Source organism: Leuciscus leuciscus (assembly GCF_965113295.1).
Source record: "Leuciscus leuciscus genome assembly, chromosome: 10".
NCBI classification, from domain to species: Eukaryota; Metazoa; Chordata; class Actinopteri; order Cypriniformes; family Leuciscidae; genus Leuciscus; species Leuciscus leuciscus.
The window spans coordinates 28,961,744-28,987,383 of record NC_138734.1 but is presented as its reverse complement, the minus strand read 5'-3'; the positions used below and the strand labels follow the sequence as shown (position 1 = coordinate 28,987,383).

Genomic DNA, 25,640 nt, shown 5'->3' with positions numbered 1-25,640 from the left:
AGAGCTTAAATTACTCTAATCTGACTGTAAACATTTATGGCAATGCAGTTTGTTCACCACTGCAAAAACAAACAACATTAAAACCCAACAATTAGGCATAGGCCTAACAGGAAACAGTGAAAAATCACCATAGCTACATTATGAGGTACCAAAGAGCCAATAATTACAAATAAACCAATATTAAGCATGCACATTTTGTATTTTTAAAAGATATGCAGCAAAACCAAATTAAGAAATTCTGCTTCAAATAAAACCAAGTATTATTAAAAAATTAAATAAACCAAACATTGACTACAAAACAGTCCTCATTTGGGTTATATATCCTCTGCAGAAAATGACCAGAATACACCAAAAGAGTCACACAAATAAGTTGTTGATTTGTAACACCAACATACACATGGATATAGATTTGGATATGGCTATGGGTTAATGAGAAACCAACAGGGAAGATTCAACTTAAAGTTCCAATATATCAAAAAAGCTTCGCTGAGAGATCTAAAAATGCCTCAAATATCTAATATGAAGGAAGGAACTTCAAAAGCCCTTTCTCTCGGGTTATGAGAGGAACCATTCCAAGAACTTCTAAAGACATTATTTAAGGCTCTGCCTGTCAGTGTGACTTTTCCATGATAAAGATGAAATTGAATTAAACTACTACCAGTGAACATTTAAATGTTTCTTAACCTATTTTTTCCTTTTTCATACATATGTAAACAAAACAGCCTAATTCTCATTGACTACGGCCATTCAATCTGTGTGTATCTGATGCACCTGTTACTTTGGTTATAACAAGGTGTGATAATACAACATCTTGCTGCACATAGGCTATCAGTAAAGAGACTGATCCCAAAAGTACAAATAAATGTATGCCAAACAACCACGAATGCTTTAAAAAACCCACAGACGTGCAAAAACAGATACATGAACTGGACAAATGGATAAAACGCAATGTACGCCGGTAAGTATCGCGAAAACATGAGTATGGTCTCTCACCTCTATACACTGACGCTGTTGAGCGGAAGACCCCGTGCACGCGCTCAGGATGAAAACACAACATATCCATGCTGTACAACTCAGTTTAAAACGCCTTCGGTGGTGAACGCTGTTTTTCCTCGTGCACTCCATCGTTTGCTGAACGGAATGATGGGACCGTCCCATCATATCAGATAGCGACGTCAATAGAGAACGTCATCTGACGGAGCCGGTTTTAAGTCTAAGAAATGACGTCACAAAAACGAGTAGCCTACAAATAGTAGGCTACATTTAAATACTCACCTGTTGTAGCTACATTGTTAGTGACCCACAACAGAACGACAAGTGCTGACCAAACCAACGGCTACATCCCCCTGAGAAAACAGAGCCTGCCACTTCACGTGTCCATGTTCCACAGTGATGAATGAGAGCTGAAGTGGACCATTGACGGCAGGGTCATTGACGCCCAAGGGCACAATGGATGACAGGGGTGAATAAAACTAGCTTCCACCGAGAGTAGTCTTTCGTGCTTTAGACAATAACACATTAAATAAGATGTGTTTTTTGCTTTTTGGGTGTGTGGGTGAATCGCGCCCCCTTGTGTGTTAGGCTACTTGTGTAACCTATCCGGCAAACAAATCGACAATAGCCTGAGCACATTTCTTATGAACTTATCTTTTGTTGTTTCAAATAATTTCCTATTAGAAAACCCTCCCAGTCGATGATATGTGTTCAACAGTCATATTAATGTATAAAAGTAGACTAATTCAAAATGTTTATAGGCCATATGCGTCAGCCACTACTTAAAAGGCCTAGGCCTATAAGACGATAAATTAATATTTTGATATTTACATTTACATTTACATTTATTCATTTAGCTGACGCTTTTATCCAGAGCGACTTACAATTGCTATATATGTCAGAGGTCGCACGCCTCTGGAGCAACTAGGGGTTAAGTGTCTTGCTCAGGGACACATTGGTGTCTCACAGTGGATTCGAACCCGGGTCTCTCACACCAAAGGCATGTGTCTTATCCACTGCGCCACCACCACCCCTCCACATATTAAAACCACCCCTGATATTTATAGGCTTAATATTTTATATAAATTAATATTTTGAAATTTGATATTTAATTTTTAAAAAGATAAATAAATAAAACTAAATAAAACATAAATGAAAACTAAATGCAATAAAACAAACATTTATTAAATATTATAATAGGCTACGTTTTTTTTTTTTTTTTTAAAGAAAGTAAAATAAAACATGGTATAACTGTTTCAACAATTAGCCTAAAAATCTAACAAAAAATATTACAAAATAACAGTTCACTCCGTGTACAAAGAGAATTGGGACAGATTTTAATGGAAAATAATTTAGCTACAAGAAAGCAAAGACATGAGAATGTCTATGTTTCATGCAGATTAAGCCCCAAAATGTTTATAAATGACGTTGGCCGAGGAAAATATTTGTTTGACAATTAACTTTAATTAGACTAATATTAACTTTATTAACGGGTGTGAATGTTCGTTGAAGTCGTTATCATCGTTTCAAGGGGTACAAGAAGACATATGGGCCTAAGACATAAGAGCTGGATCATTTTGAATGATTGGGTAGACTATTAAACACTGTTTAGTCAAGAAAGTATATTAAAAATAATAATCTGAGTACATCCTCATGTCATATTGTCTCAAATGGAAGAGGCATAGACAAACTTGCAGTGTCGGTTTTGCACTGAATCTACAGCTTGCAGTCTGGTGCACACGAAGGTTTGTGGGTAGCCTTCGCATTTAAAAGCCTCAAGCGTATATGGCTTAATTATTTCAAGGCTTCTTCCGTTTCTTGTGCATGTGTTAGTGGCTGAAAGAACGATGCCACAACTGATACGTGTGTTCCAACCTTACGGTAATGCAGGCAAGTCAGATTTAATTTAGTAAGTAAATAACTGTACGTACTACCTCAGAGAATAGGAAAATTATAATACTTCTATTATATTTCAGTTGAAAGTCCTACTAACCATTTCGGACTAAATAAAAATCAAAATAGGCCCTAGGCCTAAACTAAAAACTTTAGTTTTTTTCTGCCATTCTGATTTCATAATCAAGGGCAAAGCTGTGGGATGGAGACAATACATGACAAAACAGTGTCAAATGAAAAAGTAATCTTATTGACATCAGAAGAGGAAACAATAAACAAAGCATGGGCTGCCATATGTTTAACAGCTGTTCTTTAATCTGTACAGTTATGAAATCAGACAGCAGGGGGCGATAACGAGTGAATTCATAATTACCAATGGAAATTATATCTCATGGGGGCCCAGTTTCTCTATAATGACAGATAGCGTTTCCGATATAACGAACGTTTGTTTCTTTTACATGGGTGTTTCCTAAAAAAATATTGAACAACGCGCAAAAGGCCTACGTGAATTTTATAGCCTATTGCGTTGTCTGTTCAGGACGTGTTAAAATTTCAATCGCTCGTTATTAGGGCCTCTTTTTATTATCTTACAAATTCCTAGTTATCAATGAAATTATAATTGTGTGAGTCGTTTGTTCAGAACGTTTACACAACAGCTGATCTGTTCATCTGATGTCCTTTTGCAATCTTTTATTTTCACAAATTCAAGGGGTGTGCAATGCAAGCTTCAAGGGCCAGCCCAGTGGAGACATGGAGGCAACGTTTACTGTTTTGTGGCTCTGTGTGTGAGTGATCCTGCTAATGACAAAGGGTAGCCTATTAAATCTAACGAACGAGGTCCATTGTGTTGCCAGTAGGCTACTGCCGAGTGAAATTGAGCGGTCTGCTCTTTGCTCCCTAAAGCGATAACGCAACGCTTCACGACCTTGTGGTGCGCTGGGTTTGAGGAAGGCGGAGGAAGAGTGGGTTGTAGAAGTGGATGAAAAGGCTTTGGCCGGGAGAAGAAATTCGGCTCCTGTTCTCATGAACGACATGATATTCTCTTCATTGATATGTTTACGCCCCTATCTAAAGTAGCCTCTTTTATTGGACCATCTTCTGAATTGCCTTCACTTGCCTGAAACAATAATGTCACCTCTTTTTTGTGCAAACTACGTGGTTACAAATCATCCCACTTTTTTGATTTAAATAAAGGCATAAAACAAAGTATCCTGACATTAAAGGAAAAAGCAAAAAGAGTGAGTAATAACTGTAGCCTACTGTTAAACTTAGGTGTAGTTTTGCGGTTGTCCTGCAGGTGATTCTGTAGCGATGCGTTTAGCACTCTACGAATATTTTAATTTAGATGATGGGTTTTCAATCTTTTAGATGCCATGGACCCTCAAATATGATCATCCTGGTGCGACTCAAGGGCCCCTCATTACTAATATGTAAAAGGCAGCTATATATTTTCATGTGTAAAAACCAAATTTATACTGTGAAAATGAATATTATATGTGAAACAGTGAAAAATATTTAGTTTGTTTTGTTACATTTGTAACATTCTTTCTACTTACAATATACGTGTGCTGTACTGTTATTTATTTTGTGTATTTTTTATTTTAATCAATGTTTTATTTATTTTATCCAATTTATTTATTCATATATATATATATATATATATATATATATATATATATATATATAAAAATTTGGCCCCATGGGGGTCCCCGGACCCAAGTTTGAAAATCCCTGCTTAGATCTATGTGAATTTAAAGGTCTTCTCAAGTTACAATGCTTTTTGGGAAAGAGCCCATAATTCTAATTGGCTTTTTGTCTCTCCATTTAGTCTTACAATGCTTTTGGGAAACACAACCCTGCACAATGACACAGGCTCTTTTGCATGGATTAGACCTTATTAAAAAGCCTGAATCTAGGGTAATTCACGCAACACCTAAAAAAGTGTCTTAATAAGCAGGTAGCCTCAAATGGTTGCACAAAATATTACAAGCATTTAAATGACAATCAACTACTTTCAATACCCTGATAATTAAATGGAAGTGTATATACCTACTGGTTCATAATAAATCAATAGATTTTATTTTTGTATAAAACAACTACCCGGATTGATCAATGATTTTTATGAATCAAGAATACATAATAGTACATATAAAGTTAATATATAAATACTTAAAATATCTGAATTAATAATCACATCAAATAACAAACAAAATCGTGCATTTTAATGCATTTTCTTTTTATTGAAATAAGATGTTACTGTCACGGATTGGCCAGGTTCTTCCACCACAATCACCGCATCTTCCAGTCCCATGGCCCGACCAGCGTCGTACTCTGGCGGGGCGGAGGAGTGCAACGGATTTTTGCTTCAATGCTCTCTCATATTCACCATGCAGCCCACTTTATATCCAACCGACCAGTCAAAAATAGCATTCATAACATCTCTACTCACCGGTCCAACTCTCCAATGGGCCGAAACGATCTGGAAGCAAGCTGGCCCAGCCATTAGTTCCATACAAGCCTTCGTTTCCCACTTCAAAGAAGTATTCGGCCGAACGGATGGAGAGATAGCAGCCGGTGAGCAACTCTATCATTTGTCTCAAGGAAAGATGTCTACTCATGAATATGCCCTTCGCTTTCGCACTCTAGCTGCAGCCAGTGGATGGAACGAGCGGTCCTTACTGACCACCTACCGGCTTGGTCTCACACCTCAACTCCGTCTGCAGCTGGCCGCATTGGACGATAATATGGGGCTCGAAAATTTCATTCAACAATCCATCAGGTGCTCAGACCGTATACAATCTTATCAGTCCCATTCTAACTCTACTGCACTCCTCCGCCCATCTGAAACCGCCAGCCCTCCAGAACCAGAGCCCATGATAATAGAGTCTGGTAAACTTACCGCTGCTGAGCGACAGAGGAGGCTGACCCGGGGTCTTTGCATGTATTGTGGAGCCAGTGGGCATGTTCGGTTGAACTGCCCAATTCGTCCCATACGAACATCGGTGAGTGTATTCCATATTGATGAAGAAAAGATGCATCCACTCACTTCTTGTGTCCAGTTAACCACCCAAACATTCTCTGTTTCAGTTCACGCTCTCATCGACTCCGGGTCAGCAGGAAATTTCATCTCGGGAACCCTCTGTCGCCAGCTCCAGCCTGTACCGAAGCCTCGTCAAATGTTTACCAGATCCAACCCATAACCAAGTTCATCACTGCACGTCCACGTATTCACCAGAAATGTGAACCCATTACACTTCAAGTCGGAGGCCTACACAAAGAGGATATTCAGCTGCTGGTTCTGGAGGGAGCCAATGCGGATATCATACTGGGGCGTCCGTGGCTGTAGGTAACGGAGAAGCGCTCGGATAGCAGCGAGAGAGTGTTGTTGGCCCTGGGATGTCCAGTGCCCAGTGAGGTATGAATGGTGTGGATGAGATCTACCCGTTGTGTCCTAGGGATGAACTGACGATCAGGTGGACAGCCCGGCGGAGGTCGAGGATCAGGAGTGGCGACGGCTGGAGGAGCAGACCATTTGATGGGATTGATGATGATATTTTCAGGTATAATGTTGGTGGTTGTCTCGGGAGTCTCTGGAGAATCATGTAATCTGGACAAAGCATCGGCACGGACATTCTTAGGACCAGGACGGTAGGTAATGGAGAAATGGAATCTCGAGAAGAATAATGACCATCTGGCCTGACGGGGACAAAGTCGTTTAGCATCACGGAGGTACTGGAGATTTTTATGGTCAGTGATGACTTGGAATGGGTGGATGGCACCCTCCAGCCAATGTCGCCACTCCTCCAGGGCGAGCTTGATGGCCAGGAGTTCACGATTGCCGATGTCGTAATTCCTCTCCGCCGGGCTGAGCTTCCGAGAGAAGTAGGCACATGCATGGAGTAATTCAGGTGTCCCATGAAGTTGAGAAAGGACGGCTCCAACTCCGGAGGTAGAGGCGTCCACCTCCACGACGAAAGGAAGCTCAGGATCTGGATGCGTCAGGAGAGGTGCTTGTGTGAAGGCAGACTTGAGGGATTGGAAGGCTGCGGCTGCTTCAGGAGTCCAGAGGAGACTTTTGGGTTTACCTTTGAGCAAGTTGGTGAGTGGAGTGGTGAATGCTGATGATGCTGTAACCTCGTATGAAACGTCTGTAAAAGTTGGCAAAACCAAGAAATCTCTGGAGTTCTTTGATCGTGGTGGGTTCTGGCCAGGTAGTTACAGCAGTGACCTTCCTCTCATCCATGCGGACCCCCTGACGGTCAATGAGGTAGCCTAAAAACTGGACTGATGGGAGATGAAAAGAACACTTCTCGGCCTTCAGGAAGAGATGATGAGCTCTGAGTGTAGACGACCACGAAGCGATGCAGGAACTCCCGGAGGACCTCATGAATGAAATTCTGAAACACGGAAGGGGCGTTGACCAGACCATAGGGCATAACCAGATATTCATAGTGGCCAGTAGGGGTCACAAAAGCGGTTTTCCATTCATCCCCTTCTCGTATTCTCACCAGGTTGCAAGCGCTGCGGAGGTCCAACTTCGTGAAGATGGTAGCTGAACGGAGTTGTTCGAGGGCCGCAGGGACGAGAGGAAGGGGATATTTGAATTTGACAGTACCTTGGTTTAGGGTCCGGTAATCAATGCATGGCCGCAGCCCTCCATCCTTTTTGGCCACAAAAAAGAAGCTGGATGCTGCGGGAGATGTAGAATGCCGAATGTACCCTTGATCGAGAGCTTCCTGAATATACTCCTCCATGGCCTTGGTCTCTGGAAGTGACAACGGGTAGATCTTACCTCTGGGCAAAGGAGCATCCGGAATCAGGTCAATGTCGCAATCCCATGGCCGATGAGGTGGTAGCTGGGAAGCTCTCTTGGGGCAGAAGATGTCTTGGAAAGAAGAGTAGATATCAGGAATCTTCGTGGACTGTTTTTCGAGTGGACTTTCGACTGATGTGACATAGACTGGAACAGGATTCAGAACAGGACGTGGAAGAACTGGAAAACATCTTGGTGAGCATTCCTTGCCCCACTTTATCACTTCCCCGGAGCCCCAAGAGATGATGGGATCATGCTTCACCAGCCACGGACACCCCAGTATGATATCCGCATTGGCTCCCTCCAGAACCAGCAGCTGAATATCCTCTGTGTAGGGCTACGACTTGAAGTGTAATGGGTTCACATTTCCGGTGAATACGTGGACGTGCAGTGATGAACTTGGTTATGGGTTGGATCTGGTAAACATTTGACGAGGCTTCGGTACAGAGCTGGAGCTGGCGACAGAGGGTTCCCGAGATGAAATTTCCTGCTGACCCGGAGTCGATGAGAGCGTGAACTGAAACAGAGAATGTTTGGGTGGTTAACTGGACACAAGAAGTGAGTGGATGCATCTTTTCTTCATCAATATGGAATACACTCACCGATGTTCGTATGGGACGAATTGGGCAGTTCAACCGAACATGCCCACTGGCTCCACAATACATGCAAAGACCCCGGGTCAGCCTCCTGTCGCTCAGCAGCGGTAAGTTTACCAGACTCTATTATCATGGGCTCTGATTCTGGAGGGCTGGCGGTTTCAGATGGGCGGAGGACGCTGGTCGGGCCATGGGACTGGAAGATGCGGTGGTCGAAGAAGTGCTCGATGGTGATGGTGCTGGTGGTGCGGGAGGCGTGATGGTAGGAGATAATGTTAATACCCTCTTCAGCGAATCCACCAGCTCTTGAAAGGGATCTGGAGCACTCATGCTGTCGCTGTCTCTTTTTGGTCCGGGCTAACTGTTACGGAAGCAGACGGACAACAAGGTAAGTAGTGATGTAGTGTTTATTTACAACAGCAGAGTATCAAGATGAATCAACGTGCAGTATTCGGTGAGTATCAGAGTTCAGAGGTGAAGAATTCTTGAGTGTAATTCGTGAGTGAATAATCAATGTATCTTTTGCAGGCACGGCGAGATGAGACTTCCAGAGTGGATATGATCTTCGTATGAAAAGGATGACAGGCTGACGGCACACACTCACGCACCACTTGGCAGATCAGAAGGCTTACGGCTCGCACACCACTCGAGATGAGATCTGGGCAGACTGGGACAGACTGGAAACGGCGTAGAGAACTGCTAAGTAAACACAGGTAAGTTTAGTTAGCGAAACTCGCAGAGAGAAGCACTATGAGTCGAGCCCGGACAATGAGAGGTGCGTGGTGTGTGCTTATGAAGCAGTGGTGATTGATGGGGTGCAGGTGTGTCTTGTCAGAACTCAGGTGACTGTGATCGCTGGGTGATTGTGGTGGAAGAACCTGGCCAATCCGTGACAGGTACATTCGGCATTCTACATCTCCCGCAGCATCCAGCTTCTTTTTTGTGGCCATAAAGGATGGAGGGCTGCGGCCATGCATTGATTACCGGACCCTAAACCAAGGTACTGTCAAATTCAAATATCCCCTTCCTCTCGTCCCTGCGGCCCTCGAACAACTCCGTTCAGCTACCATCTTAACGAAGTTGGACCTCTGCAGCGCTTACAACCTGGTGAGAAAACGAGAAGGGGATGAATGGAAAACCGCTTTTGTGACCCCTACTGGCCACTATGAATATCTGGTTATGCCCTATGGTCTGGTCAACGCCCCTTCCGTGTTTCAGAATTTCATTCATGAGGTCCTCCGGGAGTTCCTGCATCGCTTCGTGGTCGTCTATATTGATGACATCCTCATCTATTCCCGGAGTGAAGTCGAACATCGTCATCACGTTGCGGAGGTCCTCCACACACTCAGAGCTCATCATCTCTTCCTGAAGGCCGAGAAGTGTTCTTTTCATCTCCCATCAGTCCAGTTTTTAGGCTACCTCATTGACCGTCAGGGGGTCCGCATGGATGAGAGGAAGGTCACTGCTGTAACTACCTGGCCAGAACCCACCACGATCAAAGAACTCCAGAGATTTCTTGGTTTTGCCAACTTTTACAGACGTTTCATACGAGGTTACAGCATCATCACCACTCCACTCACCAACTTGCTCAAAGGTAAACCCAAAAGTCTCCTCTGGACTCCTGAAGCAGCCGCAGCCTTCCAATCCCTCAAGTCTGCCTTCACACAAGCACCTCTCCTGACGCATCCAGATCCTGAGCTTCCTTTCGTCGTGGAGGTGGACGCCTCTACCTCCGGAGTTGGAGCCGTCCTTTCTCAACTTCATGGGACACCTGAATTACTCCATCCATGTGCCTACTTCTCTCGGAAGCTCAGCCCGGCGGAGAGGAATTACGACATCGGCAATCGTGAACTCCTGGCCATCAAGCTCGCCCTGGAGGAGTGGCGACATTGGCTGGAGGGTGCCATCCACCCATTCCAAGTCATCACTGACCATAAAAATCTCCAGTACCTCCGTGATGCTAAACGACTTTGTCCCCGTCAGGCCAGATGGTCATTATTCTTCTCGAGATTCCATTTCTCCATTACCTACCGTCCTGGTCCTAAGAATGTCCGTGCCAATGCTTTGTCCATATTACATGATTCTCCAGAGACTCCCGAGACAACCACCAACATTATACCTGAAAATATCATCATCAATCCCATCGAATGGTCTGCTCCTCCAGCCGTCGCCACTCCCGATCCTCGACCTCCGCCGGGCTGTCCACCTGATCGTCAGTTCATCCCTAGGACACAACGGGTAGATCTCATCCACACCATTCATACCTCACTGGGCACTGGACATCCCGGGGCCAACAACACTCTCTCGCTGCTATCCGAGCGCTTCTGGTGGCCGGGTATGGCAAGGGATGTGAAAAGGTATGTACAAGGCTGTAAGGAGTATGCAATGTCCAAAAGTCCCCGCCATCTACCTGCAGGAAAGCTCCATCCCTTGCCAATTCCTAACCGCCCCTGGTCACACCTAGGAGTTGACTTCATGACCGATTTACCTTCATCGGATGGGAACACCTGCATCTTCGTCATAGTAGATCGATTCTCTAAGTTCTGCAGACTATTACCACTAAGAGGTCTTCCCACTGCCCTGGAAACCGCCGAACTTCTCTTCAATCATGTCTTTCGCTATTATGGGATCCCAGAAGACATTGTATCGGACAGGGGACCCCAATTCATTTCCCGAGTATGGAAATCGTTTTTCAAGCTCCTAGGTGTGACAGTCAGCCTCTCCTCTGGCTATCACCCTCAGACCAACGGCCAGACGGAGAGGAAGATCCAGGAAGTGGGGCGGTTTCTCAGGACCTTCTGCAACGGCCACCAGAACTCCTGGAACCAGTTTCTGGGCTGGGCGGAGTATGCCCAAAATTCACTGTGGCAACCCACGACAGGCCTCACACCATTCCAGTGTGTTCTCGGATTCCAACCTCCTCTATTTCCCTGAGATGGTGAACAATCTGAGGTCCCCGCAGTGGATTACTGGTTCCGGGAGAGCGATAGAGTCTGGGACGAAGCTCACCATCATCTGCAGAGGGCAGTTCGCAGATCCAAGACAGTCGCTGACCGGAGGAGGATTTCGGGTCCAGTCTACGTTCCAGGAGATAAGGTTTGGCTCTCCACTCGTGATATTCGTCTGCGACTGCCCTCCAAAAAACTTAGTCCCAGGTTTGTTGGCCCCTTTACCATCCTGGAACAGGTCAATCCCGTCACATACAAACTCCAGCTTCCACCACAATATAGAATTCATCCCACATTTCACGTCTCACTACTCAAACCCTTTCACGAACCTCTTGTTCCCTCCACAGAACCTGGCCACGAAGAGGAACCTCCTCCCCCCTTGATGCTGGAAGAAGGGTCCATCTACTCCGTTCGTGAAATCCTGCAGTCCCGACGTCGTGGTGGTCAGTTGGAATATCTCGTCGATTGGAGAGGAGAGATCATGGATCCCAAGAGTCGACATCCTAGATCCCACGCTCATGGAAGAGTTCCATTCCAGCCATCCTCAGTACCCTGGACCTCGTGGACGAGGAAGACCACGAGGTCTCCGGCGCCGTGGTGGTCTTCCTCGTCCACGAGGTCCAGGGTACTGAGGATGGCTGGAATGGAACTCTTCCATGAGCGTGGGATCTAGGATGTCGACTCTTGGGATCCATGATCTCTCCTCTGGTCCGTATCCTTCCCAATCGACGAGATATTCCAACTGACCACCACGACGTCGGGACTGCAGGATTTCACAAACGGAGTAGATGGACCCTTCTTCCAGCATCAAGGGGGGAGGAGGTTCCTCTACGTGGCCAGGTTCTGTGGAGGGAACAAGAGGTTCGTGAAAGGGTTTGAGTAGTGAGACGTGAAATGTGGGATGAATTCTATATTGTGGTGGAAGCTGGAGTTTGTATGTGACGGGATTGACCCGTTCCAGGATGGTAAAGGGGCCAACAAACCTGGGACTAAGTTTTTTGGAGGGCAGTCGCAGACGAATATCACGAGTGGAGAGCCAAACCTTATCTCCTGGAACGTAGACTGGACCCGAAATCCTCCTCCGGTCAGCGACTGTCTTGGATCTGCGAACTTCCCTCTGCAGATGATGGTGAGCTTCGTCCCAGACTCTATCGCTCTCCCGGAACCAGTAATCCACTGCGGGGACCTCAGATTGTTCACCATCTCAGGGAAATAGAGGAGGTTGGAATCCGAGAACACACTGGAATGGTGTGAGGCCTGTCGTGGGTTGCCACAGTGAATTTTGGGCATACTCCGCCCAGCCCAGAAACTGGTTCCAGGAGTTCTGGTGGCCGTTGCAGAAGGTCCTGAGAAACCGCCCCACTTCCTGGATCTTCCTCTCCGTCTGGCCGTTGGTCTGAGGGTGATAGCCAGAGGAGAGGCTGACTGTCACACCTAGGAGCTTGAAAAACGATTTCCATACTCGGGAAATGAATTGGGGTCCCCTGTCCGATACAATGTCTTCTGGGATCCCATAATAGCGAAAGACATGATTGAAGAGAAGTTCGGCGGTTTCCAGGGCAGTGGGAAGACCTCTTAGTGGTAATAGTCTGCTGAACTTAGAGAATCGATCTACTATGACGAAGATGCAGGTGTTCCCATCTGATGAAGGTAAATCGGTCATGAAGTCAACTCCTAGGTGTGACCAGGGGCGGTTAGGAATTGGCAAGGGATGGAGCTTTCCTGCAGGTAGATGTCGGGGACTTTTGGACATTGCACACTCCTTACAGCCTTGTACATACCTTTTCACATCCCTTGCCATACCCGGCCACCAGAAGCGCTCGGATAGCAGCGAGAGAGTGTTGTTGGCCCCGGGATGTCCAGTGCCCAGTGAGGTATGAATGGTGTGGATGAGATCTACCCGTTGTGTCCTAGGGATGAACTGACGATCAGGTGGACAGCCCGGCGGAGGTCGAGGATCGGGAGTGGCGACGGCTGGAGGAGCAGACCATTCGATGGGATTGATGATGATATTTTCAGGTATAATGTTGGTGGTTGTCTCGGGAGTCTCTGGAGAATCATGTAATATGGACAAAGCATCGGCACGGACATTCTTAGGACCAGGACGGTAGGTAATGGAGAAATGGAATCTCGAGAAGAATAATGACCATCTGGCCTGACGGGGACAAAGTCGTTTAGCATCACGGAGGTACTGGAGATTTTTATGGTCAGTGATGACTTGGAATGGGTGGATGGCACCCTCCAGCCAATGTCGCCACTCCTCCAGGGCGAGCTTGATGGCCAGGAGTTCACGATTGCCGATGTCCTAATTCCTCTCCGCCGGGCTGAGCTTCCGAGAGAAGTAGGCACATGGATGGAGTAATTCAGGTGTCCCATGAAGTTGAGAAAGGACGGCTCCAACTCCGGAGGTAGAGGCGTCCACCTCCACGACGAAAGGAAGCTCAGGATCTGGATGCGTCAGGAGAGGTGCTTGTGTGAAGGCAGACTTGAGGGATTGGAAGGCTGCGGCTGCTTCAGGAGTCCAGAGGAGACTTTTGGGTTTACCTTTGAGCAAGTTGGTGAGTGGAGTGGTGATGATGCTGTAACCTCGTATGAAACGTCTGTAAAAGTTGGCAAAACCAAGAAATCTCTGGAGTTCTTTGATCGTGGTGGGTTCTGGCCAGGTAGTTACAGCAGTGACCTTCCTCTCATCCATGCGGACCCCCTGACGGTCAATGAGGTAGCCTAAAAACTGGACTGATGGGAGATGAAAAGAACACTTCTCGGCCTTCAGGAAGAGATGATGAGCTCTGAGTGTGTGGAGGACCTCCGCAACGTGATGACGATGTTCGACTTCACTCCGGGAATAGATGAGGATGTCATCAATATAGACGACCACGAAGCGATGCAGGAACTCCCGGAGGACCTCATGAATGAAATTCTGAAACACGGAAGGGGCGTTGACCAGACCATAGGGCATAACCAGATATTCATAGTGGCCAGTAGGGGTCACAAAAGCGGTTTTCCATTCATCCCCTTCTCGTTTTCTCACCAGGTTGTAAGCGCTGCGGAGGTCCAACTTCGTGAAGATGGTAGCTGAACGGAGTTGTTCGAGGGCCGCAGGGACGAGAGGAAGGGGATATTTGAATTTGACAGTACCTTGGTTTGGGGTCCGGTAATCAATGCATGGCCGCAGCCCTCCATCCTTTTTGGCCACAAAAAAGAAGCTGGATGCTGCGGGAGATGTAGAATGCCGAATGTACCTGTCACGGATTGGCCAGGTTCTTCCACCACAATCACCCAGCGATCACAGTCACCTGAGTTCTGACAAGACACACCTGCACCCCATCAATCACCACTGCTTCATAAGCACACACCACGCACCTCTCATTGTCCGGGCTCGACTCATAGTGCTTCTCTCTGCGAGTTTTGCTAACTAAACTTACCTGTGTTTACTTAGCAGTTCTCTACGCCGTTTCCAGTCTGTCCCAGTCTGCCCAGATCTCATCTCGAGTGGTGTGCGAGCCGTAAGCCTTCTGATCTGCCAAGTGGTGCGTGAGTGTGTGCCGTCAGCCTGTCATCCTTTTCATACGAAGATCATATCCACTCTGGAAGTCTCATCTCGCCGTGCCTGCAAAAGATACATTGATTATTCACTCACGAATTACACTCAAGAATTCTTCACCTCTGAACTCTGATACTCACCGAATACTGCACGTTGATTCATCTTGATACTCTGCTATTGTAAATAAACACTACATCACTACTTACCTTGTTGTCCGTCTGCTTCCGTAACAGTTAGCCCGGACCAAAAAGAGACAGCGACAGCATGAGTGCTCCAGATCCCTTTCAAGAGCTGGTGGATTCGCTGAAGAGGGTATTAACATTATCTCCTACCATCACGCCTCCTTCAACCATCACGCCTCCCGCACCACCAGCACCATCACCATCGAGCACTTCTTCGACCACCGCATCTTCCAGTCCCATGGCCCGACCAGCGTCCTCCGCCCATCTGAAACCGCCAGCCCTCCAGAATCAGAGCCCATGATAATAGAGTCTGGTAAACTTACCGCTGCTGAGCGACAGGAGGCTGACCCGGGGTCTTTGCATTTATTGTGGAGCCAGTGGGCATGTTCGGTTGAACTGCCCAATTCGTCCCATACGAACATCGGTGAGTGTATTCCATATTGATGAAGAAAAGATGCATCCACTCACTTCTTGTGTCCAGTTAACCACCCAAACATTCTCTGTTTCAGTTCACGCTCTCATCGACTCCGGGTCAGCAAGAAATTTCATCTCGGGAACCCTCTGTCGCCAGCTCCAGCTCCGTACCGAAGCCTCGTCAAATGTTTACCAGATCCAACCCATAACCAAGTTCATCACTGCACGTCCACGTATTCACCGGAAATGTGAACCCATTACACTTCAAGTCGGAGCCCTACACAAAGAGGATATTCAGCTGCTGGTTCTGGAGGGAGCCAATGCGGATATCATACTGGGGCGTCCGTGGCTGGTTAAGCATGATCCCATCATCTCTTGGGGCTCCGGGGAAGTGATAAAGTGGGGCAAGGAATGCTCACCAAGATGTTTTACAGTTCTTCCACGTCCTGTTCTGAATCCTGTTCCAGTCTATGTCACATCAGTCGAAAGTCCACTCGAAAAACAGTCCACGAAGATTCCTGATATCTACTCTTCTTTCCAAGACATCTTCTGCCCCAAGAGAGCTTCCCAGCTACCACCTCATCGGCCATGGGACTGCGCCATTGACCTGATTCCGGATGCTCCTTTGTCCAGAGGTAAGATCTACCCGTTGTCACTTCCAGAGACCAAGGCCATGGAGGAGTATATTCAGGAAGCTCTCGATCAAGGGTACATTCGGCATTCTACATCTCCCGCAGCATCCAGCTTCTTTTTTGTGGCCAAAAAGGATGGAGGGCTGCGGCCATGCATTGATTACCGGACCCTAAACCAAGGTACTGTCAAATTCAAATATCCCCTTCCTCTCGTCCCTGCGGCCCTCGAACAACTCCGTTCAGCTACCATCTTCACGAAGTTGGACCTCCGCGGTGCTTACAACCTGGTGAGAATACGAGAAGGGGATGAATGGAAAACCAACTTTTTGCCAACTTTTACAGACGTTTCATACGAGGTTACAGCATCATCACCACTCCACTCACCAACTTGCTCAAAGGTAAACCCAAAAGTCTCCTCTGGACTCCTGAAGCAGCCGCAGCCTTCCAATCCCTCAAGTCTGCCTTCACACAAGCACCTCTCCTGACGCATCCAGATCCTGAGCTTCCTTTCGTCGTGGAGGTGGACGCCTCTACCTCCAGAGTTGGAGCCGTCCTTTCTCAACTTCATGGGACACCTGAATTACTCCATCCATGTGCCTACTTCTCTCGGAAGCTCAGCCCGGCGGAGAGGAATTACGACATCGGCAATCGTGAACAATGTCCAAAAGTCCCCGACATTTACCTGCAGGAAAGCTCCATCTCTTGCCAATTCCTAACCGCCCCTGGTCACACCTAGGAGTTGACTTCATGACCGATTTACCTTCATCGGATGGGAACACCTGCATCTTCGTCATAGTAGATCGATTCTCTAAGTTCTGCAGACTATTACCACTAAGAGGTCTTCCCACTGCCCTGGAAACCACCGAACTTCTCTTCAATCATATCTTTCGCTATTATGGGATCCCAGAAGACATTGTATCGGACAGGGGACCCCAATTCATTTCCCGAGTATGGAAATCGTTTTTCAAGCTCCTAGGTGTGACAGTCAGACCAGCAGCCAGACGGAGAGGAAGATCCTTGAAGTGGGGCGGTTTCTCAGGACCTTCTGCAACGGCCACCAGAACTCCTGGAACCAGTCTCTGGGCTGGGCGGAGTATGCCCAAAATTCACTGCGGCAACCCACGACAGGCCTCACACCATTCCAGTGTGTTCTCGGATTCCAACCTCCTCTATTTCCCTGAGATGGTGAACAATCTGAGGTCCCCGCAGTGGATTACTGGTTCCGGGAGAGCGAGAGAGTCTGGGATGAAGCTCACCATCATCTGCAGAGGGCAGTTCGCAGATCCAAGACAGTCGCTGACTGGAGGAGGATTTCGGGTCCAGTCTATGTTCCAGGAGATAAGGTTTGGCTCTCCACTCGCGATATGCGACTGCCCTCCAAAAAACTTAGTCCCAGGTTTGTTTGCACCTTTACCATCCTGGAACAGGTCAATCCCGTCACATACAAACTCCAGCTTCCACCACAATATAGAATTCATCCCACATTTCACGTCTCACTACTCAAACCCTTTCACGAACCTCTTGTTCCCTCCACAGAACCTGGCCACGAAGAGGAACCTCCTCCCCCCTTGATGCTGGAAGAAGGGTCCATCTACTCCGTTCGTGAAATCCTGCAGTCCCGACGTCGTGGTGGTCAGTTGGAATATCTCGTCGATTGGAGAGGAGAGATCATGGATCCCAAGAGTCGACATCCTAGATCCCACGCTCATGGAAGAGTTCCATTCCAGCCATCCTCAGTACCCTGGACCTCGTGGACGAGGAAGACCACCACGGCGCCGGAGACCTCGGCCCTCAGGAGCGGGGCCTGGGGAGGGGGGTAGTGTCACGGATTGGTCTCCGGCGCCGTGGTGGTCTTCCTCGTCCACGAGGTCCAGGGTACTGAGGATGGCTGGAATGGAACTCTTCCATGAGCGTGGGATCTAGGATGTCGACTCTTGGGATCCATGATCTCTCCTCTGATCCGTATCCTTCCCAATCGACGAGATATTCCAACTGACCACCACGACGTCGGGACTGCAGGATTTCACGAACGGAGTAGATGGACCCTTCTTCCAGCATCAAGGGGGGAGGAGGTTCCTCTTCGTGGCCAGGTTCTGTGGAGGGAACAAGAGGTTCGTGAAAGGGTTTGAGTAGTGAGACGTGAAATGTGGGATGAATTCTATATTGTGGTGGAAGCTGGAGTTTGTATGTGACGGGATTGACCTGTTCCAGGATGGTAAAGGGGCCAACAAACCTGGGACTAAGTTTTTTGGAGGGCAGTCGCAGACGAATATCGCGAGTGGAGAGCCAAACCTTATCTCCTGGAACGTAGACTGGACCCGAAATCCTCCTCCGGTCAGCGACTGTCTTGGATCTGCGAACTGCCCTCTGCAGATGATGGTGAGCTTCGTCCCAGACTCTCTCGCTCTCCCTGAACCAGTAATCCACTGCGGGGACCTCAGATTGTTCACCATCTCAGGGAAATAGAGGAGGTTGGAATCCGAGAACACACTGGAATGGTGTGAGGCCTGTCGTGGGTTGCCGCAGTGAATTTTGGGCATACTCCGCCCAGCCAAGAAACTGGTTCCAGGAGTTCTGGTGGCTGTTGCAGAAGGTCCTGAGAAACCGCCCCACTTCCTGGATCTTCCTCTCCGTCTGGCCGTTGGTCTGAATGTCACACCTAGGAGCTTGAAAAACGATTTCCATACTCGGGAAATGAATTGGGGTCCCCTGTCCGATACAATGTCTTCTGGGATCCCATAATAGCGAAAGACATGATTGAAGAGAAGTTCGGCCGTTCTCCAGGGCAGTGGGAAGACCTCTTAGTGGTAATAGTCTGCAGAACTTAGAGAATCGATCTACTATGACGAAGATGCAGGTGTTCCCATCCGATGAAGGTAAATCGGTCATGAAGTCAACTCCTAGGTGTGACCAGGGGCGGTTAGGAATTGGCAAGGGATGGAGCTCTCCTGCAGGTAGATGTCAGGGACTTTTGGACATTGCACACTCCTTACAGCCTAGATGTGATCATCGCCACTTTTCACTTTTTATTTTTCACAAGTTCACTTTTTAAAAAGTAAAACATCCATAGTGTTTCAGTTAAGAAGGTCCAGCAAGGTCTCAGAGTAACCAGGGGAATAATATCTGTGAAAGAAAGGAAGATCAGTGGAACACCAAAAACCATACAGAATATTCAATCTAAGGGTTTACAGCATTATAAAAGCATGTTTAGTGTAAAAACATTTTATCATGGTGCTGTTTATTATTTGCATAAATATTCATGAACCTGACAATCTCCTCAGGGTAGCAGCTGTTGATTGCATTGATATATTCCTGAATTGCAGAACCAGGTTCTGCTTTGATCTCCTGCACTTTCTTCAGACCACCGCTGGTAACAAGCAAGCGCCTTGCTTTACTGTCATGAGGAAGAACCTTTAAGATGGGGAGGAAATCGAAAAGCTCCTTAAACAGTTCTCAATGTCATTAACAAATGCAGCTTTCAGAAAATGTGTTAATGAAAACAGTAAGTTCCCGGTACCTTACTGAACTGGCAGATGACATGTTCAAGAATGTTGCTGGGAGCTTCATAGAGAAGAGGCTCCAGTGCTGGTAGATAAGTGCACTTTTGAAGGATGCTCTCCAATGCCTCCTTGGCCTTTTTTGAGTATGTGAACAAAGCAAAGAAGAGGCAAGAGTTACTAAAAAATTTATGATATTGGTAAAAAGATTTAAAAAATAAAAAAAATTCACAAAAGTTCCTCCACAGTTACTAATGGACCATTGGTCACCTTGACCTGCAGGTCTTCAGAACTTTCAGTGTCCAAATAGAGTTTTAGGAGTTTAGGGAACACGTTGGCCACAGCAACAACTAGTGCATGTTCGGGTGTGTGTCGGCCAATCTGGCCAAACGCCCAAGCTGTGGCTGCTTTGAGGTGGTCGTCTTGCTCCTCTTCCAGACAGATAGACAACTGTGGCACTCCCTACAGGAGTGGAGAATCAAATGTGATCATAATCAGTATTATGAGAGAAATCCACTAATGTTCAAAAGTTTATGATCGGTACGATTTTTTTATATTTTTGAAAGAAGTCTCTTATGTTCACCAAGCATTTATGTGATCAAAAATACAGTGAAACATTAATATTGTGAAATATTAGTGCAATTTAAAATAACGGATTTCTATTTTAATATATTTTAAAATGTAATTTATTCATGTGATGGCAAAGCTGTATTTTCAGCATCATTACTGCAGTTTTCAGTGCCACATGATCATTCAGAAATCATTCTAATATGCTAATTTGCTGCTCAAGAAACAATTCTTCTTATTATGACAGTAACATGTTTGTGGAAACTTCATGAATTATTATTTGATGAATAGAAGATTCAAAAGAACAGCATCTACTTGAAATATATATTTTTGTAACAATGTAAAAGTCTTAATGGTCCCCTTTGATAAAAGTATTAATTTCTTTTTTCTTTTTCTTTTTTTAAATCTTACTGACCCCAAACTTTTGAACAGTATATGTAGTCAAATTTAAGTTTTACATTTAATCTTAAGGAAGGATGTTATAACTGACTTTAGATACAATAACAGCCATGGCTAAGATCTCGGAGTGTGCAGCCACATAGCCCAGCATCATGATCCCAGGCAGGCGAACATTCCCTTTGGCGTCCCCGAGGTAGTCAATCACAGCTGGTACGCCCCCCATATTCACTATTATCTGAGACAGCTGAGTAGGAAACAAACAATGCACACAAGCAAACACACAAGTCAGTGTGACATAATGATACATAATAAATAAAAGCAAAACCGTTTTGGGCAGGTGAAAAAAAAGTGGTGATGCAATGACTATGTGGTGACCAATTGTCTGTTTTCTGTGTTGCACTGGTGATAAATAACAGACCCACATTCTCCAAGGTTTACAGACTAGCTGCCTCACACCATATTATTTAAACAGGGGGTGTCAAAGAGCTGACAAAGTAGAGATTCCAAAGTTACCCAAGCATCTTGAAATCATTTAGTGGGTATGTTATGTATGTGGTACAGTACGTACTTCTGGGGTGTGTTTTGTGATTTCTCGAATAAGAGTGGCGACATTCTTCCGAACAAATTCATCAGGGTCCTTTAGGCAAACCAGCGCAGCGGGGAATATCTCGGCCTCCACCACCATCTCAGCTACGTCCACGGAATGCTTGGCGATTTGACTGAGAGCTGAAAAAACCTGCCTCTGTAAAGAGTAAAAATGTAGTCTACTGTCAAATTAAATCATTAGGGCTTTTCACACTGTGCTTAACCCTGGGGTTGGCGTTGTTCTAAACCCCAGTTTTAACACCAGGTAGAGGAAAGTTACCCACTTGCAATTAGAAGCGGGGTTAACACTGCTTTTTAGGGATATAAAACCCTGCTCTGGAGCCGGGATAGCACCAGTTTAACCCTGCATTGCGGTGCCCAAGCATGTAAAGTGTTAAATTGTGATTGAATGTTTATGGCTAGATAGTTAGCAACAGACAACCAATCAGATGCATCATATTCACAAGCTTTTGATGATCATATAAACAGTGCGTGTTGTAAACAGTAGTTTCAGCATTTGAGGGGAAAATGGAGTTATTGTTGGTGTATAAACTGGAATTAAGAAGAGTTATATTGAATTGATAGTCGGCAATGTATAATATGAGGTAGCACAACGCTAGTTATGTAAACAGGTTGTGTACCGACTCATCCAATCAATGTCACTGACACCACAAATGTGCAATTACAGTAAGAACATTAACATATGGTTTAGGAATGTAAAGTGTGAACCATCAGTTTATAAATGCCCAGGATTAATTGTTAACCCCGGCTAAAACATGAGTAGTGTGAAATCCGAAACAAGATAAGGATTCTAGGATTCTGTTTTTCCTGGGTTAAGAATTACCCAGGGTTAACTATTTCAAGTGTAAAAAGCCCTATTGAGTCTGCATGTCATTGATTTCAATATCTGTACACTCTTAAAAAAATAAAGAACCTTTATTGGCATTAATGGTTCCATGAGGAACCTTTAACATCCATAGAACCTTTCAATTAGACAAAAGGTTCTGTATAGTGGAAAAAGGTTCTTTAGATTATTCAAATATTCTCTGGTCACACTTTAGATTAGGGTATAATTCTCACTATTAACTAACTATTAACTATGACTTTTGCTTCAGTAAACTCCTAATTACTGCTTATTAATAGTTATAGGTAGTTGCTAAATTTAGGTTTTGGGTGATATTAAGTGATGTAGAATATGGTCATGCAGAACAAGGCATTAGTATGTGCTTTATAAGTACTAAAACACAGCCAATATCCAAGTAATATGCATGCTAATGAGGATCTTAACTAAAGTGTTACTTGTTCTTCACAATAAGATGGTTCTTTTAAAAAGATACTTTGAGGAACCCCAAATAGTTATTCTATGGCATTGCTGCGAAACCCCCCTTTCAGAACCTTTATTTTTAAGAGTGTAGACTGTGTCACCTTTAATTTGGCATCTGGGTTTAGGATCATCTGTGCTAGGTGGGCGATTGCCCCTGTGTCCACCACGGTTTGAGCCAGCTCTGGGGAGTGCTTGGCTATGTCGCTCAAAGCGGAAGCAGCAGCCCTCTTCAGGGAAATTTCAGGCTCTTGGATGCATAACACAAGAAGAGGCACCACTCCGGCATCAACCACTGCCTGAGACAGCTCTGCACACCAGGAGTGAAGATGAACAAAAAAAGGAACATTGACAAATTGTAAGAAATAAATATAAAAGCAAACCCTTTTGGAAGCTAACTCACGTGCATTGGGCCTGGCAATGTAGCTAATTGCCCACGCCGCATCCTCTTTGACCCCAGGGTCAAACTCCTCCAAGGAGACCACAAGAGCGTCCAGTCCTCCACAGTCCACCACGGCCTGGGCCAGCTCAGGGGAGTGCTTAGCAACAGCCCGAAGAACGAATGCAGCTGCTTTCTTATAGAATCGCTGTGTCATTCATATCCCAGTAATCCAGAGGGAAAGGACAAAGCAATTGAACAATAAATACACTAGAATGTTCATGAATCACCAGCAACACTGCCTTTAAAGGGATAGTTCACCCAAAAATGAAAATTCTGTCATAATTTACTCTCCCTGAAGTTGATCCAAACCTGTTAGAGTTTTTTTGTTCTGCTGAAAACAAAGAAGATATTTTGAAGAATATCGAAAACCAAACAGTTGATGGGCACCATTGACTTTCATATTATGGGGAAAAAAATACTATGGAAGTCAATGGTGCCTCACAACTGTTTGGTTACAAACATTCTTCAAAATATATTCTGAATGTTCTGATCCAATCTGACTTCTGACCTGAAATGCTGCTTGAATCATAATCATACACTGTTCGTTCGTAGGCCAGAGGAGAACTACATTAATCATTTTTTTAGAACAAAAATGAACCATCACTGAACTGACTTCAGCTGGACTATGACACTATTTTCTTCTAGATCTGCTGTACAGCCGAAACAAACTTTGTTGCATTATTTTCCTGTTATCACTGTAAAGCTGCTTTGAAAAAATCTCTATTGTAAAAAGCACTATATAAATAAAGGGGACTTGACTTGACTTTGTGTTCAGCAGAAGAAAGACATTTATACAGGTTTGGAACAACTTGAGGGTGAGTTTTCATTTCTTGGGTGAACTATCCCTTTAACAAACAGTAAGTCCATATATCACATTCTATACGATTCAATTAGATAAAAAATAACTTTGGTGGAGTGTATACTCTACTCCTAATGAAGCCTCTCTGACAGTGTAACAGTAGTCTAACAGAAAGTTTTGGAGTAAAAGCTTTGGGTCACCACTTTTTAGTTTTTTTTTTTTTTTTTGCTGGGTTATTATTTGCTTTGCCTTTATGCTTATCACAACACATTTAAAAGCAAGTATTAAATGAGAATAGCGCAAAAATATATTAATTAAACTGGAAATTGCAAAAACATGGTTTGCCTGGCTGACATTGCCAAGTTTTTGCATTGTGCAAAAGCAAATTTAATCATGAAAGTCTGACGCCTTAAGGCAAACCTATTTATTTCAATGAAAGCTCACGTTTTGCTCAGCCAGGGAGTGCACAAGCTGAGGAAGAATGTCTCCCTTTACTACAGCCTCAGCCAGGTCTTCGTTATAGTTGGCAAGCCTTCCGAGAGCCAGGGCTGCTGTCTGCTGAATAGTTGGGACTGCATCCAAAAGGAGAGGCCTCAAAAAGGACATTACACCTAAGCCAGAGAGAGTGAGCACATTTGTGCAGGGGAGAAAACAGGAGTGAAAAGACACTTAAGAGCAGATGAGGGGAGGATATACTTTCAAAGGTTCAAATCATATAATAAAATATATCTATAAAATGATGAGCTACTGTATGCGTTCCTTATTAGTTAAAAATTTAACTTGTTAACTATTTTGTAAGATATTTCACCCAGAAACATTCATTGTACTGTGCAGTGTTTTGGTGAAACATATTGATTTAGATCCTGTTTTTTTCACAAAATAAATATTTCAGACACTCACCAGCATTTTGAAGTGTTTCAGTATTGTGTGGTCTTGATGCAAGATCTGCTACAGTTTGCACAAATTGTGTTCTTGCCTTCTGGTACTGCTCAAACACTGCATAATAATAATAATAATTCATATTATTATAATAATCTCGTTTTACAACTTTGGGTTTGCTGATAGGGCAAATTACTGACAGTAGTTTAAGTTAAACATAGACCGGCATAATAAGACGAGTCAGTGCCAAAAATTATGTCAACAAACTGCGAAAGTAAGAAAAGTAAGAAACCCCAGTGGTTTTAATGATCTGAGTGAGTTTATCATTGCATTAACATTTTTAATCATCATTCAACGGATCTGACTTCCTCACCTTGTAAAACCTGCCGTTGACTCATTGTTTTATCAGTAAGTTATCCCAAATCGGAGTAAAAACGACAAAAAGCTGCGTGGATGCGACAAACTGTGCGTTTAAACTTCGGAAACAGCGTTTGTTGTGACTTTGAGAGCAGGCGTGCAACTGTTGTCTTGGCAACAAACCGGAAGTGATGGGCATCTCGTTCGTTCGGTGAGCTTGCTGTCAATGTTCTTCTAATGTTTCGAGCTGACATCTTTTCAAATCAGGATAAGTGCCGAATTCAGGTGATGTCCAGATGTAATAGCAGGTTAATTAATCTGTAATTAGTTTGGGGTATTAAACAGGATTCAAGAACGGTGTCAAATCGGCACAGAGCAGCTGCGAGGGCGAACAGCTGCCCTCACATTCGTGAGCCCTATTCGCACGGGATAAGTATTACCAGGTGACCTCTAGTAATTTGTAATAATCGCGGAGATTGTCTGTGATCTTAATCCCGTGCGAATCGGCCATGTCTGTAATTTGTAAAGTAAAAATTCCCCCGCAAATGACCTACCATATTTCGCCGAACACCGAGGTCCTGTGATAATATTAGTCCCGTGCGAATCGGCATCTCTGTGATTTGGCGAGTCATTTATAATTTTGTCAATGTTTTTTTTTTTTTCTGTCCGCTTTTTTATCCATCTTTCGCGAAGAATGGAGATTGCGTTGGAGTGTTTTGATAGTATTTGGGTGCGGGGTCATGGCTAGCCTACACTAGGGCTGCACGATATTGAAAAAA

At 45.0% G+C, this 25,640-nt stretch overlaps 2 protein-coding genes across 13 annotated transcripts in view; both read right to left on the bottom strand.

The window, feature by feature from the left end:
• The window catches only part of elapor2a (endosome-lysosome associated apoptosis and autophagy regulator family member 2a), a 52,688-nt gene extending 51,236 nt beyond the window's left edge, over positions 1-1,452 (bottom strand). For 10 of the 11 annotated variants that reach the window (XR_014209170.1, XR_014209171.1, XR_014209172.1 and 7 more), the window contains exon 1: positions 994-1,268. Coding sequence is in view for 7 of the 11 variants with exons in the window: in XM_082181770.1 (XP_082037896.1) it covers positions 994-1,161 (168 nt within the window). In the remaining 4 variants the exon portion in view is untranslated. The other variant, XM_082181772.1, reaches the window with a different exon arrangement.
• Positions 1,453-5,103: 3,651 nt separating this feature from the next.
• Positions 5,104-25,259, bottom strand: LOC309507542 (sperm-associated antigen 6-like). Of its 2 annotated transcripts, XR_014209173.1 has the most exons (12): positions 24,878-25,259; positions 24,526-24,621; positions 24,070-24,236; positions 22,788-22,971; positions 22,489-22,694; positions 21,047-21,220; positions 20,570-20,722; positions 19,783-19,974; positions 19,533-19,649; positions 19,281-19,426; positions 19,014-19,138; positions 5,104-5,143 (listed from the first exon to the last, which is right to left on the bottom strand). XR_014209173.1 is itself a non-coding variant. In XM_082181821.1 (11 exons), the coding sequence occupies exons 1-11, from the start codon at positions 24,900-24,902 to the stop codon at positions 19,090-19,092; spliced, it is 1,509 nt and encodes a 502-aa protein (XP_082037947.1). In that variant the 5' UTR covers positions 24,903-25,259; the 3' UTR covers positions 18,800-19,089. The 2 variants fall into 2 exon arrangements, 1 of the variants encoding a protein (XP_082037947.1); XM_082181821.1 differs by lacking the exon at positions 5,104-5,143 and having other exon boundaries at positions 18,800-19,138.
• Between the last annotated feature and the right edge of the window lie 381 nt (positions 25,260-25,640).

Bases quoted from the DNA above. Each gene is read 5' to 3' on its own strand.
- LOC309507542 (XM_082181821.1), bottom strand. From the start codon at position 24,902: ATGAGTCAACGGCAGGTTTTACAAG. The intron at 22,695-22,787 runs GTGAGTTAGCTT...CCTGGTGTGCAG, and splicing joins CATTGCCAGGCCCAATGCAC to AGCTGTCTCAGGCAGTGGTT. The intron at 19,427-19,532 runs GTACCGGGAACT...CCCATCTTAAAG, and splicing joins TCATCTGCCAGTTCAGTAAG to GTTCTTCCTCATGACAGTAA.